The following is a 17177-nucleotide window of genomic DNA, read 5'->3' on the forward strand; positions in this document are numbered from 1 at the left end:
ATTTTGGTCCAAAAGACACAAGATAAGAGACCAATGATCAAGCCTGGATGAGGTTAAATGAAATATTATAACATGTAGACTGAAATCTAGAAGGTGGTCTAAAAATCCTCTGATCCTTGAGCCTTTATTCTGAAAATGATCAAAACAAATAGGTTTAGAAAATAATTACAAGGAAAGGTTGTAAAGAATCATTTATCTATAAGAGATTTCATAGAACTTTAAAGCTCTGAGATGAAAGTTTTTGGAAAATTTAACTGGCACAAAACTAGTAAGTATGTTAACAGAATGAATCCCCTTTGACTGTATTAACAAATATATAAGGAATTATGGAATACTCAAGAGGAGACACCAAACAACACCTCCAGTGCCCACAAATGCACCATAGGCTCAAAGTCACTGATTCACGTGAACACGCTTAAGGCTATATAAGGGTCATTGGGCCATCAGGCAGGGCTTTGTGAGTTGAGCATGAGAACTACAATGAAAGTAGTAGAAATAAGATATATAACAAATATAAGAGACAATTGATGATTTTAGCAACTCTAATATTTCCACCAGAAACATCATGACCCAAAGCAATAGTTTTCAAAACAAAAAGACCATAAATAGAATTGCAGTGGCAGAGGTATAGTGCCTAACCATTAAAAAAAATCAGTTCAATCAAAAGAAATTATCAAATATTTTAATATTTCTTTAAAAGATTTTGTGGAATTTCATATAATGAAGAAAAAAGAAAAAAAAGGAAACTAAAGATTATGAAACCACGTAAAAGCTAAAATGTATATAATGCATACTAATATACCAGAAGATATTCAAAGTACTTCTCATAAACTAATTCACTTAAATTATCTTAACTACCTTTGAGACGGGTACTATTTAATCTCTTTATACAGATAAGAAAACAAAAGCCCAGAGAGGTAAAGAGATGAACACAGGGACACAAAGCAATTACCTAGCAGACCTGGGATTTCAACCAGTCAGGCTCTTAACTACCGGGGTATATAGGCTAACTCACTAAAATCATCAGTTACAAAAATATCCACCTACACACAAAAATTTCCTTCCCTAAAAGTAAAGCAAAGGACTTGCAGTAAAACACATGCTGACTTTGGTTCCAACGGCAGCCATGCTATCTCATGACCTCTGTTGGAGTTCAGAATTTAAGAGACAGCATTAGAATATGATTGAAGAGCTCACACTATGGAAGACTCTAAGAATATATCCTCTACGAGATGTTTGCTCCCATAAAAGCAAGGAAAGCAAGGTTTGAGCCAATGAAAATGAAAAGAATGCACAAATTAAAGTTTTTACTTTTGGTTTGGAAAAAACCAGTATAGGAGAAAGATATGGGAGCACATGTAAACCCTATATCCTGTCAATGGGATGGCCATGTTTACCATAAAAGAAATTTTCAAGCAAATAAAGGAAAGTATTCACATATTGCTAGATGCTAAAGGAATAAACTGTATCTAAAAAATCTATTCTATATTCCATAAAGGGATCATTTATCACAACCATGTAATAAAAACAGCACTGAAGCAAAGTCCAATGCAAGGACTCATTGTATAACTTAGAACCACCCTTTAACGTCATATCTAAAATCTCTTCCTTGTTTTTTCTAAATATATACAACATGCTATCTGCAACAAGGAAAGCCAGAGATATTTTACAGTAAATAAAGTATGTCTTCTTGCAGATCTGAAATGCTATAAATATTCGAAATCAAAACTGCTGTGACGTATTTCACTTCCAATAAGAATAAGAAAGCAAGACTGCCCACTTAGTAATTTTAGATGTGCTGAATCTTTGAAAGCCCTCAACAGTTAAGGAAATGATTTATTTGCATTGAAAACTACAACTTCCATATAATTAACCTACCTAGAAAAGGGCAGGTGGGGGGGAAGCTTGTGGGTAACAGATTTGGAATTCAATTTTATTTTTCACAACCGATGAAGTGATTAATAAAGCTAAGAAAAAAAGACTAAGACCACAAAGAAACTAATTTAAAGCAATTTTAGTGAACCAGAAAACAGCTAAGGGAAAAAAAAAAAATCCAGCACTAGTCTGCTAAAGTAAATATAGTAACTGGCAGGATAAAATAAACATTTTCCAAACACCTAAAACAGGCAACAGAGGGTTGCAGGGAGACACCTATATACGCCCCTTCAAAGTCAACACGGTTATTTTCTATGAGATTTTAAGAATTTTTTGTTCTTATACTTCAAAAAAAGATGTAACCATATATCAAGCAAAGGGAGGAGTATTAAATGGCCATCCTTAAAGCAAAAATAAAACAGTTTGCTGAAACGTGTTTATCAACTGCAAAGATAATGCTAACCTGCAACATTTCATAGAGCCACGATTTTCCAAAAGAAGAGGAGAAACCAACTTACCTTGATACGTTTTCTGGAATGTATTCTAGGACCGGATATCCATCACCTCTTCTAGATGACAGGTCACCATGTGATTTCCATGACTCCACTAAAGTATTGACAGGAGGAAAGGAACTCAGGTGTTGGAAAGATTGGTCTCTAGCAGATCGTGACAGAGATATTGTACCTTGAGCACCAATCCTGTAGTGAAAGGACTGTCCACCTGAATTCACACCGACAATGGCAGAGGAAGGGATGCTGGCCTCTGGGTAATAGCTCCCATCATCGGGTTCCTGTTTAATCCCCATGGGGAATCCACTGCCTTCACAGCTACCATCAAACCCGGGCACTGGTGGTCCTAAAATTCCTGATAGAGAATAATAATCTTTATCATCCATAAAGGAAAAATATGAGCTATCCATAAATGGAAACGGGTTTACTGTTGGATTCCCTTTAAAGGAGGCGCCTGAACATGAATGCTTGGTTGATTCTTGTTTTATTGGGACCGAGAATGGAGAATCAGAATTTATTTTGCTATTTCCTCCTAGACATGAGCTGCTAAAAGCTCCATCTGGTTCTGGTTTTATATACTGGACAATGTTAAGCTGGCCAGTCACACCATTTGAGATGGCACTCTCTACTTCCTCAGTCTTAGGAAAAGAGACCTCTTGAGCACCTTTCTCGTGTGTGTCCGGACTAGGAACCACATCCCGGGTTGCACTGGACCCAGCAGAGGTGCTAGAAGCAGGATAGCTGAAGGCATTGTTTACAGGGCTACAGATAGATCCCACAGTACTGGCTGTCGGACTGGAAAGCGTGGATCTGTTGTTTGTGTTGGAAGGGCTGGAAACAGAGCACCTTGAGTTGTTGATATTTGCAGGGCTAGACACAGAGGATCTCAGAGTGACGTTATTAGGACTGGAGACTGGCGATTTTACACTGCAGTGACTCGGAGGGCTGGAAATTGGGGATTTCATGCTACTTAATGGACTTGAGAGGGGAGAGCCCACGTTGCTAGCATGTGCAGGGCTGTGTGACCTGGAGCCTCGATTTTCAACGTTAGGGGAGCACGTCAGAGGAGTTCCCTGGGTGATAGGGCTGTGCACTGGAAAACTGCCAAAGCTGGCTGTGGTGGAGGACACAGAGTTGATTCCAGCAGGGCTGCAAACCGAGGAGGTCATGTTCAGAGGGCTGCAAACAGATGGGCTTTTCTCATGACCCATGATAGGGCTTTTAACCATGGCGCGCATCACCCCACCATTCACGGAGCTCCCAGAGTCAGACATGAATGATCTCAAGGGCCTGCTCACACTACTTAGAGTGGAAGGACGATGACCATTTTCTTTGTAAAATTTCATCAGCTGTTCAACATTTTGATAAATCTTAGCTGGACTCATGCTTCCTTGTTGGTTCTGCTGATCGTAGGTATAGTCAGCATCTCTTACAGAATCCATGTATAAACCCATGGACTCAGCTACAGTTGCTGAAAGTTCCTTAGATTCCAGCTCTGATTTAATGTCAGATGTTAAAATCCCAGACCGATTGCTGTCTTGCTGAAGGCAAGGGAGTAGTTCGTGTTTTTCTTTGCTGCTTCCTTGAGTACTGTTGTTTGGAATAGCACCGGAAACACAGCTTAGGTTGACAATCTCCATGTAGTTATTCTCATCGGTCTTCTCTGTAGGATCCAGGGAAGAACGCTCCACGGTCTGAGAAGCTTGACCCCACCGTCTCTCCATATCTAGACCTTCAGGGAGACTGTGGTAGCCTTTGGTCTCCATAGCTAACAAATAAATTTATATTAAAAAATTAGAGTCAGTTATAGCAATATTACTCCAAAAGACATTCTAAAATTGCATTTACTAAGCTGCAAAACATTTTACTTATTATAAGCAATATTTCTAGTTAAATTAAAACTGTTACCTTCTTGGGTACTGACATAACAGAGTATTGACTATAACTTATCCAGATGCCAGAATAAGAGAAGCAATCATATAAAACTGTTTTGTAGCTAAATAAAACTAATATGCTTGCTATAACACAACCTTTAGAATTTGGAAAGAATAATTACAAATGCTAACTTATTTAATATTCAAAGTAATCCTGGGAATTGATGAGATAGGCAAAAGAGGAAACCGAGGACTTAGGGAGGTGGGTGATTTGCCCAAAGTCAAAGACACAGTAAGCAACAGAGTGGGTTTTAAAATTAAATCTTCTGACTCCAACGCCACTGGAGTCTTTCCATCATGTGGAAGCTGCCTTCCATATCTAATACATGGCCTTGTTAGAAACAATATGGAAATGCAATTAAAGTTACCCTTTCCAAGTATAAACTTACCAAGTGAATTATCACAGGAAAAATAATGTCTGAGTTATTTTTAAAATAAGACTTTCTTCAGCTAGATTAGTGAAGAAGATAATTTAATGTCAACTCTGAAAAGATTTATATATCCTGATGCAGGTGGTCCACAGCTCAGAGAGGCTGTGTGACTACTCAGGAATGCGAGAACTCTGTCCTGCAGTGCAATCCTGGCAAGGACTTTGACATGCACCCTGAGCTAGTGGCATCTCTGCCAAGGACTCCCAACAATTAGACAATTTTTACCCCCAACAGTAAATGAAGTTTGAGAGGGGTCCTGAGAATCTGATCCTTCATTCACTCAATAATATTTACCCCAAGTGCTTGCTAATATCCTGGGCCTAAGACCAGTCACTGAATCTGTAGGGATAAACAGAACAGGCACAGTCCCCATCCTCAAGGATTCCACAGGATTGTTTTCCATATATAACCGTATCCATTAGCTCTATAGATAAATTTATTTCATGGACAGATTATAATAGGCTATATTTATATAATGCTTACATATTAGATAATTCAGTGCACTATTACAAGCCTTTTACATATATCAACTCAGCTATCCTTACAAACAACTCTATACGATTGATAAAAGTATTATCTAAGTAATACAAGTGGAAAACTGAGGCACTGGCCACACAGCTAAGTGTAAGAGCTGGACTTTGGTCCAAGATCTCTCTCTATACCAGCGTTTCTCCACTTTGGCCCTCCTGACACTTTGGTCCCGATAATCGTTAGTTGAGGAGGTCTGCCCTATGCACTGTACAATGTTTAGCAGCATCCCTCAGCGCTGCCCACCACATGCCAGTAGCATTCCCCTTCCCCAGTTGTGACAAAGAAAAATGTCTCCAGACATTATCTAATGCCCCTGGGGGGCAAAATCGCCCCTGGTTGAGAGCCACCATGCTAAAGAAACATATCTTAAATAAAATTAACTCATTTTCAGTAAAATTTTATTTGTACATTTTAGCATTTTAAAACTCCTGAAATCTGTAAAAATGCATTTTTCTAATCTTTTCAAGTCAGTAAACAAGATCCAACAAATGGCCATTTCTGCCATTCTGCACACAAGCACAACCTCAGGCCTCTCATCTTTCCCTCCCCTACCACTCACTACCTCCGTTCTCCCCACCTTCCCCTCATTAAAGAGAGAGAGATTAGGAAGTCCTTTTGCTACAGAACCTATATTAAATAACATTGAAAAATAAAATAATGGTTCTACTAAATAAATTGGCACCATATAGCACAAGGCTCTATAACAGAAGTTAATGCCCTAATTGTCAAAGTATTATAATTACCTTTTACTTTTCTGTGTTTTACACTAGATTTTAAGTTCTGAGAAGGTAGAAACTATTAATTTCACCACTGTATCCCATGTGGACAGCACATCACAAATTAAAATGTAAACTAGTATAACGTAATCAATACTCGACTTGTAAACGTTAAAATCTACCCATTATGTAGCCTGCTTTTACGTAAAGAACATTATCCTAGAAATTCCTAATCAAAAATCAATCACAAAACAGGAGAAAATAAATCAGAATACAAAGGTTGAGGTGCTTATCTGTTAATTCCAGCCAAAAAATTCGGTGTGGATGAAAGCCAAGTAAAAGTTGAAAGAAAGAAGAAAAAAAAAAAACAAAAAACCCCATACACAGTGAATTGGGACCCAAATTGCTAATACTGGCCTCTTCTATTTTATTAAAAAGCCATATAACTCATAGCTATGGATTGAAAAAATGTCAGTAAATACTATGTGCTGCTTCTGCTTCTACCTAAGAATATTCTGTCCTTCCCATATCAAAGATGAATGAATATATAGCTCAGGTATAGATGGTTCAGGTCCAAATTCATTAAACACCACAAGAAACAGGTCTGCTCATTTTTAAAATAGAACACCTGTGTATCTCACCCCACATACCCGCTAACTCACATTCCCTCTCTTGACGGACTGCACCAACATCCACCCAAATGCCTGAAAGTTACTCTTGCCTCGATGCCCTTACCAAAAGGCCTCCATCGGTACACTCCTCTTCACTCACACAGTTACAGCCTCACTTTCTCTCCTTGTCCCAGGCAACAGAGCTCTCTACCCTGAGTCCGAAGGGGGTCCCTGCTCAGATCCCTCTCCAAAAATCCATCCTCCAAATTATCTTTTGGGAACAGTGGTCACTCATTGCTTTTGTGAAATTTCACAGTCAAAATTTACATGCTAAAACCACCTAGAAGATTCTACAGAGCAGAAGCCGGTTTACTTTTAATCCAGCATTCCCTAAATAATTTGACCATGGCACCCTTCTTTCACAGAACATCTACTAAGATTCTGAGGGACTCTTTTCAGCACTGTGCCCTAAAGCATGAGCCATAACCCAGATTCATGAGGCTATATGAAGACTTGAAGAGAGCCCGTATGGGAGATGGTGGGCACCAAAGACAGTCTTAAAGCACTCTCCAAGGAAACACCTGTATCATCTAACAACATACAGCTGATCACAATTTTCCTAGTCCTATTTGACTAGACTTCAACTCTCTTAACATAAAACAGCCTGCATCTCACCACATTATTGACAGGCTACCATTAAAGAATCTGCAAAAGGCTTTGCTGAAATATAAATTAGCTTTGTTCAAGGTATTCTCATCTACCAACCCAACACACCTCTCCACAAAGGAAATAAAGGCTGGCAACAGTCAAACACAAAAAAATAGAGGACAAATATTTAGCATCTGCATGGCTTCCATTGCAAACATCTTTTTTAGATCCGATTTTTTAAAAATAATATAACTGAAATATTTTACGTTGCATTCTCCCTATTATTTTAATTAGTCTTTTCTGTAAACAAATGGATCAGGTTAGGGATTTATTTCCTATGTTGTCCGGGGCACGGAGGTTGTCTTTTGAGAATCGGCACAATGACCCCAGCTTAAGCAGAATTTCGGTCAACCTGAATTTACCAGTAAATACTAGAATGACTAGTTGATGAATATGATCCTCACAGAACTTAATATCCAGAGGGTAAAGGGAAAGTTTTGTTACTAAAGTATAAAGTGAAGCAGGTAGTGGTATGCAAATCTAGCTAATGTAAAATCAGGCTTGTCTGCCTCACAATGGAAACTATACCAGAGATTCTCTTGGGACAAAGGCAAAAACCATATGAACTTGTCATTTTCATGTAAATGGCCTCCCCCGAAAATATAAAGGAAATTCACAAGAGGACAGAAAAGTACTTGTGGAGGTGCTACTTTAAGCCATATATGCCCTCTCAAACACTATTTTACAAAGGAAAATCTGACTTTAAAATTTTGTGTTTTACAAACTGTGCTAAATTGCCCTTTCCCATAAGGAAGTAGCTTTTTTAAAAAAAAGAAAATTAACAAAGTTCCTTGCAAATTTGTCTTTTATCTGAAAATACTTTCACTTTTAATACCCCCCCCCCAAAAAAACATAGTTTCATTTTAAAGGCATCATTTTCTATAGTTATTTCACTATAAAAAGGGACTTTAAAGACTAAGGCTAAAGGATTTCACAATCATCATTAGGCTACATAGTTGTAAAAGTTCACTGTATGTGATGATTTTTTGTCATTCCCACTACAGAGCTAGTATGTTTTCCTCTGTTATATTTGAGGTAAATGATAGAAATCTGCCCAAGGTCACCTAAGAGCGCAGGAGAACCAGTTAGAACTGAGCACACCTGATTTCTATTCGCACACCTGATTTCTATTCACTCACCTAATTTACTGGCCACCTGATCTTTCCAAAATCCCCAAACAAAACTATGTCTCCCTTAAAGGAAAAAGCTCCACTTTAGATTATTTTTTAAAACTTCTTTCCTCAAGCATTTCCAAGATAGGGTGCCAGGATGTCAAATATAAAATTAAAACTTCACAGCAGGACTTTATAGATAGAAAATGCTATGTAAATGTCATCAATAACAGCATCTAGAGCAATGGCGATACGAAATGTTAATCAGCAATTTGGTGCATTTAAAATTCGGCGGTTTCGAAAGCTTGTCTGCTAACAAAAGTTTTCCAAACTCCTATGTTATGATAAATAATTAAAAATGACGGTGCCATAATCCATTATGCTTTAAACCTGGTCTTTTAAAATTCTGTAGGCAAAGCCACGCACCAAAAATTCAGTAGTAGGGTAAGGATGCCACCAAAAGCAGCTTCATCCCTTCTCTCCTGCCCTTAGAATTGTTAACTGATGCCATAGGAAGCGTAGCGTCTCTCCAGAGTTTCGTGAATCCTAGGGAACGTTAAACGCACGAATTTCCAGAGCCCCTTTCATACGGGATCTATTAGGATCTGTATCTCCTTCAACTGCCCTTTTCCGCTACACCTCCAGCTGAGATTTGGGAGCTTCCGCAATTGACAGAGGAAAGAAATAATATACAAACGTCCTTTTAAAATTGTACAAGGAAAACGATCCGAAATTCATCTTTAGGGAAAGGGAAGGGTGGCAGACCTCCCATTGCCAAAGGCGGTTAAAAGCTGCTCTTCGGAGGGCATTTATCCAAAGTGGCCAAACTTTCCCAAAATAGTCCTCTGGCGGCCAAAGGGGGGGGGAGGAAAGTGGAAAACCAAAACAAAACAACAAGCACACAGCACCATACTGACTGTGCCTCCGGATTACGCAGCCACTTCTCCCTGCAAAGTGCACGCTCCCGCGCGTCGGCCGCACGCCGAGCAGGGCAAGCGGTGCCCCGCTGCGCACCCCTACACACCTGCCGCGGCCGGGGTCCGTCTCTCGCCGTCTACCTGTTGCAGCGCTTGCCACCGCCACGACACCCCTGCTGCGGAGCCCCCCTAAATCCAACCACATCCAGGCCAGCAAGTGCCGCTCTCCCTGCAGCGGGAGAGCCCGAGGCAGCAACGCTCTTGCACCCAGGTGACTGCACGGACTTCCTCTGAGCAGCCTGAAGTTGGCTTGCGTCTCCCCGGCCCAATGACACCCCGGGCGCGGAGGGGCTGAGGGGAGGGGGTAGGGGCAGGGCCAGAGCAAGCAAAAAAGGGAGGGGGAGTGGGCCAGTTGGAGGGCCGGCCCTTTTAAAAGCGGGTCACATGTCCAGATAAAGTTCAGGTTGCCCTGAGCCCTTCCCATTGGCCCGGAGGGAAGCAAGGCTCCACGCCGCACGGGTCAGGCGGGCTTCTTATTGGACAATACAAGCTGTCAGTCACCAGGCGGGCGACATGACTGATACAAAGTTGCTGCGACACAGCCTGCACTCGGCAGCTTCCTTAAAGCCGCAGCAGCGGTGGGCGCTTGGGGCGCCGGGCGGTGGCTACGACACCAGGTGCCTTCCGCACGCTGCCCCCGCCCCCTCCTCGCTCGATCGCCCCAAACTTCCTCATGTCCACCCTGCTCTCCTCCTGGCCGACCCCAGGATATCTGGAGAGGCGGAAAGTGTGGTGACGCGGAAGAAGTCGGTTTTTCCGCGAGCAATCAAGGTGTTGTCCCCTCACGCTCTCCACCTGCAGCTCCAGGTGAGCGGCAGCCCAGACCCCAGCACCGCCCACAGCGTCCGCGCGCCGGGAAGACTCTGGGTGGGCTTCACCCGACCTCCGAGGCTCCTCTCTCCGCCCCTTTCCTCCGTCTCCGGAGTTACCTCTCAGCAGAGCAGCCGCAGCCTCCGCTGCCAGCTAGCTAGAGGATCACGTTCCCACTCGATTTGAATTTCCTTGTTTTAACCGTGCAGGAAAAGCCCTTTAAACACAGCCTTCCTCCCGCCCCCTAACCCCCCAGCACCAAAAAAAAAAAAAAAAAAGTGCCAGGATCAAGAGCTGCTGCTCTCCTTCCCTATAATTTTGTTACTGTACTTACTACTTTAGTATTGGATTTTTCCACTAGTTCAATTGCAAAGAGGGCTTACCATTAAGGATATTCACTTTATAATGAGGGGGGCATAATTGGGAGAGCGGGGAAGGAACCAAACTGTTTTCCAAGGATCGCGTGTCTGCACGAAGAAATTTCGGTTTCCCTCCAACCGCCCCCACCTCGATTCTCCTCCCGCCCACCCAAATGCTGCAGTTACTAAGCAAAAGGATGGGTTTCTTAACTTTGATGTCTAAGGACTTTTAGGCTCCGTGTGTGAGCCTCCGTTTCTGGCTCCCGGCTGGGCTGGAGTCAGCAGCAGTGACGTACACACCTAAATCTGGTCCCCCAGCCCTCGGCGACCCGCAGCCGGGCGGCGGCAGCTGTGCAGCCTCTCCTCTCACCCTTGCTCGGCGTCCGCCCAAGCCCCAGGGTGGCGGGGGGGAGGGACGCCCTGTGCCCAAAGGTCCCTCCTCTCCTTGCAGTTAGTTAAGCTTCGGGATTCCGGACCCCAAATCCAGGGAGATTTGAACTCTCAGCCGCTCCAGTCGGAAACTCCCTGAAGATAGGGGCGACAGCGGCGGCGCGGACGAGCTGGTTGTGACCACCGACTGCGGTGCCCTCCAGTCCCGGGCGCGGAGCGGCCCCCGGCGTCCCCGCAGCCAGGAGTCCCCACCGAGTGCCCCAACTTTCCCGCGGGGCCCGCCGTCACGCGCACTCTCCTGGGCCGGCTAGCAGTCAGGCATCGATCGCACCCCGGCCGAGCGCGGGCGGCGGGCGGGAGCAGGGGGAGTCCCGTACCCAGCGTCCGGGCACGCGAGGCAGCGGAGGCTCAGCCAGCGTTGCCGAATTATTCATTATTAAAGGAATGGACGTGTCTCTTTTACTAAGTTTTTACCTCCTTTGGGGAGGGCCAGTCTTGCCCTGAATCTTAGCTTCTTGCAAAATCTAGGTTAGAACGGTGCAGGGGCAGCCGCCGCGGTCGCTCGCCCGCCACCCAGCACCCCTGCCCCGCGGCAGCCCGGCGGGCACCTCGCCTCCTGCCCGAAGCCCACCTCCGTTCGCCAACCCGCGCCCTCTCCCTCTGCGCGAAACCTGCCTTCCCCAGGGTCGCCCCTGCACTCCCCGGGCCCCCTCTCACCGCTGTTAGCGCAAAGTGACTGTCGCTGCACTCACCTTTTCTAGGACATGGTGGGGAGGCTAAGGCGGGGGGGGAGGGGGCAGCGAGACTCCCGCCGCCGCCACCACCGCCGCCGCCGCCACCAGCAAGTCCAATATTAGCTGATCGGCGGTGAGGATGGAGATGATAATCCCGGCAGTCGCCCTGCTGACGGTGGGTAGAGCAATAGTGTTACCCCGCAGGAGGCGGCGAGGCAGCAGCGCCAAATCACACTGAGGGGGCCGCAGGCACCCGCCCGCCCCCAGTAGCGGCGGCCTGGGCTCAGGCGGGCCCCTCTCCCGGGGCTACTGGTCCGCCCGGCGTTGACGACGGCGGCCCTGGGAGCAGGAAAGTCCGGCGGGATGATCCCGCGCCGGTCGCCCCGCAGCGCAGCTCTCCGCGCCCCCTCCCCCGGCGGGGTGGCCGGTGACAGCTCCCGCGGCTGAGCGTGTGTATGAGGGGGCGGCCACAAGGGGAGCCCGCGGCGCCGCGGCCCCCTCCCCGGGTCACACCCTCTCTGGCAGAAGGAGGCAGCACGGCGTCTAGGCACCCGCTAGTGGGAAACAGGGCTGGGGGCGCCTGTGGCCGCCCTCCCACCCTGGCCACTGACAGCAAGACAGCCCTAGGAAAACGGCACCCAAATGCACGCACCTCCTCCACCCCGCCCGCAGCCCCCCAAAGTCCGGCCCTGACCCGCGCCTGGCCCCAGGTGCAGCTCCCACCCGCAGGGGGAGGAGAGGGCTGGGGACCACGCGCGGGGGGCGGGAGGGAAAAGTTTCTTTTCCTGCTCCCCGGCTGCCCACCCCGTGAGGCTGCGCCTCTCCCCGCCTCTCTCGGGCTCGCCGCGCCTCTGCCCCACCCCCACCGTGGGGGAGCGCGGGGAAGGACCGGGTGTCTGCGCGCGGGGGCGTGTAGGGAGAGTGGTGAGGAGCGGCGGCCGCGACCGGTCCCCTTGCTCTGACGGCGGCTCAGACGCCGGTGGCGGCGGTGGCTCGGAGCGGCGAGCCGGAGAAGGGGCTGCGCGCCAGGCCCCCTCCCCCGTCGCGCGCCCCGCGCCGCGCGTCCCCGCGTCGCTTCGCGCGCCCCCGCGCCCTCGCGCCCGCCCGGACAGACACCTACGCAGACGCGAAAGTGAAAGGGGGGCGACCGGCCCGGCGGGCGGTCGGCGGCGCGCGGGCGCGCGAGCACGCGGCGGGGGGCGAAAGATGGACTAGTGGACGGAGATCCTGGGATTCTCCCGCGCCCGCTGCTCTACGGAGCCGCCCGTCGCCTCCTCACTCCGGAGCGTCGCCGAAGTCCCACGCCCCCACCCCAGCCGCACAGGTCACTCCCATTAGGGGATATGTGTGCGTGTGTGTGTGCGCGCGCGCGTGTCCACGCGCATTCAAGGATATGCGAGATGCGTTTCTGCCCCAGACTATTTCACCGCACGGTTATGCACACCCTTAGGTGGAAGATTGCGGGGCGGGGGGAAGAATTGTGAGTGTCACCTCCACTTACCTCCCTGCTTGATTTTCTTTATAACTCAATTAAACCCACTGAACTGACCACACACACCCCTTTTCTGGCTTAACACTCCTTTTTCTACAGACGCTTTTGCCCCCCCTCCACCCCATCTCTGGGTTCTTTCCCGTTTTGTTCCTAAATAGCTGTGAAAGTTGCTGATCCCTTCCCACACAGAACTGTGTTATACGCGGAGCTGCCCTGTTAAAACAATCACTGCCTTTTTCCAGCCACATTCTCACTGTCCGAATATCAAGCTTCGCATTGCCTCCATCACTCACGCAGTGTTGGCACTACTCAGTTCTTAGGTGGCTCAGGATAGCATTTGGGGCTCTAGCGAAACCACCTTTTGTCTGTTTCTTATTTGTAGGAGTGGCTTCTAGATTAATATATGTGAAGTTCTTAAGGTACATACTAGGCGAGATCAAGAAAATATTTAAATGATATATTTTCAAAATTAATATATATTCAGTGAGCTTTGAAAAGAAACATTAAGAAGTGTACTGATGTCTGCAAGCTGAATTTGGAAACGCATGAAAAATAAGATAGATTGACATGGATGGATTGATAAAATGGAAAGAAGGATGGGTAGATATGTGACAACGCATGGATATCATACAATAGTAATGGTAGAATCTAGGTGGTGGGTATACAGGTGTTCCCTGTAAAATTCCTTCAACTTTCTTGGATATTTGAAAAGTTTTCATAATAAAATGTTGGATAAAAAGCCCATTTAAGGTGACCTATGTAATGTTACAAAATTGATAAATTAGGCATTTATTATTTCTTCCTCCTTTACAAAATTTACCATAAGAATTCTTTACCTAGGTACTCCCACCACTATTTTAACTAATAATTTTAATTATAGACAACTTGATCAACTATAGTGTACAGTGGTTATTATAACTGCAACATTTTAGAAATTTAGAAGATTTTTTCCTGTGTTTTTTCTTGTCTATTTGAGACACACACGCACACGCACCCCTATTTTCAAATTTTCATCTTCCCTGCTTTTAAAACAATTTGGTATTACAAGGCTAAGATTGGATTTTGAAGCAAATATAGATATTCTTTTGAAACTTTTTCACATCAAAATAATTTGGGCAGGGGTCCATATGCCCTTAAACACAGTATCAGCTTCTTTTATTCCATTGGGAGAGGTGTTAGGGGATTTTGCAATTGTTAATAAGCAAAGTTTTATTTGTTTTTTTGATATATGAGCATTTAGAAAGGTGGCCAAATGTCTGAATGTTTACATTTCCCTCAGATAAACCCCCTTCTCTTTATTTTCCTCTGCTGGCTGTAAGACAAAAGGTGATCTTGTGCACTCTGAAAGGGGACCAACTCCAGGGTAAGAGCAGGGTCTCCCTCATGTAAAGAGAAGCTGACACTCACTGGTTTTGCCTGGAATCACCTCACAGGCGATGCCTCAGATAGACCCCGTCAAAGAAGAGCATGCAGGGTTTTTAGGTTGTTAGGAATACTCTTAACTTCAATACCCTTTCACAAACAGCTCTGTTGTCCTTAGCGATATCGATACTTGATTGTTTTTTAAGCTGTCTCTTAACAAAGTTTGTTCTTTTCATCCTTTTAGACAAGTGTATTTTTTCTTTGCAAAAGGATGAACATTTGTCAAGAAAATTAAAAATTAAGAAAAGAGAAGCACAGAAAAGGACCTAAACTTCATCTCCTGTATAGCTGTCAAATAGCTTCAAGCTTGAAGCAGCATCAGACATCTCCCCTTTGACAATTATTCACCCTCCGTTCACAGTCGCAGAACCTTGGGACGCCTCCCTCCCCCATCCCATTAGTGTCAAACTCCCCGAGGTTTGCCACAGTAAAGTGCACGACTCAGCGTTTGCAATTTACATGTGTGACATCACATCCTCCATTATGTAACTTCAGATACAAAGCCTAATATCATCTAAGTTTGTGTTGGAAAAAATCCTGCCTAGCTCTCTATTTCAGCTTCAGCAGAGCCACCCCTTAGTTCCCTGCTCCTAATTCCATTTCTTCAACAGCTGACACTCGGAGAAAAAAAAGACATGGAATTGTTTAAGCTGTAAAATCCTAAGCCAAAAAAAAAAAAAAGAAATTGAACATATTTTGAAATGTATCATGTACCTCTCTTTTATATTTTTGCTTTCTGACAGGAAGGCAAAGACCATTAGGTATCATATAATTTCATTGCATTCAATAATTTTTAAAAGTTGAAGGCTAAGCATTTGGTCCTAGTTAAGTTCATTAATAAGCCTAGCCATGCTGGCATTTTTTTTTTTTTTCTTAAAAAGCTGGGATTATTATTATTTTTTTTTTTTTCTGTTTCTTACCAGCTGTTGAAAAGAGTTGAGAAAGATAGGGAGAGTCAGAGAAAGAAAGGAGGGGGGTGTTGGAGAGAAAAGATGAATAGGGGAATAATATAAGATAGAACTTCTTTGTTTATTGCAAAACACACATGTTACAGTTTATAAACACTGAAAGCAAATAAGAAAATGTGGACCAGAAGATAAATACGAGACATATCAGGGTTTTTGTTAATATCCAAAATAGCCCAAACTCAATTTTCTACACTACTTGGAATATTTTTATTAGCTTTGGTGATTCATTAATTTCTGTATTTGTTTACCTAACTATTTATTCATCTGTCTATCTTAATTCCATTTGTAGTCATTTTAAATAGAAAATACGCAAACTTAATACATTTTTATGGCCAGATTTTGAGATGACAGAGCACCAAATAGCACATGCATCACAATTAGTATGCCTTATTATTAGAAGCAAATCAGATTTCACTGTGCCTACACTGATGTTCTAAATTTAGAAATAATGTACAGTAGTTGGAAAAAGGGGAGGAACTTAGAGCAGTATATTTTAATAAAAATAAAGACATTTTCAATTTCTCATCTTTTTTTCATGTATTCTTGGTTTAGTATAGGAGATTCATCACCTTTAAATAACTATGCTAATCTTACATAAATAACTGCATGATTTGTGTGCTCATTAGGATTATGCATCAAGACTGTTTCTCTGATATTATGTGCAGAAACAACCACAAAAAAGTGAAACAATCCAGTGGTTCAGGTGTGGGGAACCTACATCTCTGTTGAACTTGATGAAAAACTCATTTAGAATTTCTCATTAGGACTTCACAGGAGCAGTTAGCTTTTCAGTAGTTGGCACTATATTTTTAGCAGCATTTTAACAGCTGTCAGTAACAACTAAGACAACATCTTGATCAACACTATTTTTTTTTGATTCTAGCAAAGACGATTGCAAAAAAAAAAAAAGCTTCAGAATTTAAATGTTTAGCCATAAAAAAACTTGTGATATACAATATTATTAATGCATCAGGGACAGGCAATAAGATATCCACATAAGATGAGGCAGCTCTGATTTTTAAATTTTAATTTTCTGATGTGTATGTACACATAATAAAGATAATTTTATTCTTAAAAGGTATGTCCAATGTGGGGACAGAAACATCAGTATAAAAGTATGCACAGTGCATCCTGTGATATATTTGCAAGTAGGTCAAGAATAGCCATGTGGGCAGCCAAAGTGAATAAAATCTTTTCCCTAACATTACAGTTTATAAAGGGAGGTTATCACATGTCAGATATATGACACTGGAAACAGCAGACAAAAAATGGAAGAAGCTTCATGACAGATGTCATCTTTACTCCTAAAGATAGAGGTAAATTTGCTATGGGTAATGCTTTACAAAGCAAACTAAAACTAAATCTCTGCAAGTGTCAAATTTCCCTTTCACCTGTAGTTTCCCCAAATTGAGTGATTTTTGCTCCAAGGGAAGTGGGGGTAATGGTGTCATATTAAAGAAGGCTACTGAATCATCTTATTCAGAGGTCATCTGCTCATTTCAAGGACCTAATCCAAGTTTTGAGTTTGTCCCAAGTAAGGCAGCTGAGTATTTCCCACTTTATCTAGCTGGCACAGTGAGGAATTTATGCATTCTTAC

At 44.1% G+C, this 17177-nt stretch overlaps 1 protein-coding gene across 4 annotated transcripts in view; it reads right to left on the minus strand.

Moving 5' to 3' along the window:
- The window catches only part of NR3C2 (nuclear receptor subfamily 3 group C member 2), a 317980-nt gene extending 306094 nt beyond the window's left edge, over window positions 1-11886 (minus strand). For 2 of the 4 annotated variants that reach the window (XM_069493154.1, XM_069493151.1), the window contains exons 1-2: window positions 9452-9700; window positions 2394-4152 (exon numbers count right to left, since the gene is read on the minus strand). In XM_069493154.1, the coding sequence (XP_069349255.1) occupies window positions 2394-4150 (1757 nt within the window). In that variant the 5' untranslated portion in view covers window positions 4151-4152; window positions 9452-9700. Of the gene's footprint in view, window positions 1-2393; window positions 4153-9451; window positions 9701-11715 lie in introns of those variants that run through there. The other 2 variants (XM_069493155.1, XM_069493152.1) reach the window with 2 other exon arrangements.
- Window positions 11887-17177: the final 5291 nt, after the last annotated feature.

This window comes from Eulemur rufifrons, chromosome 18 (genome assembly GCF_041146395.1).
Source record: "Eulemur rufifrons isolate Redbay chromosome 18, OSU_ERuf_1, whole genome shotgun sequence".
In the NCBI taxonomy this organism is placed as follows: domain Eukaryota; kingdom Metazoa; phylum Chordata; class Mammalia; order Primates; family Lemuridae; genus Eulemur; species Eulemur rufifrons.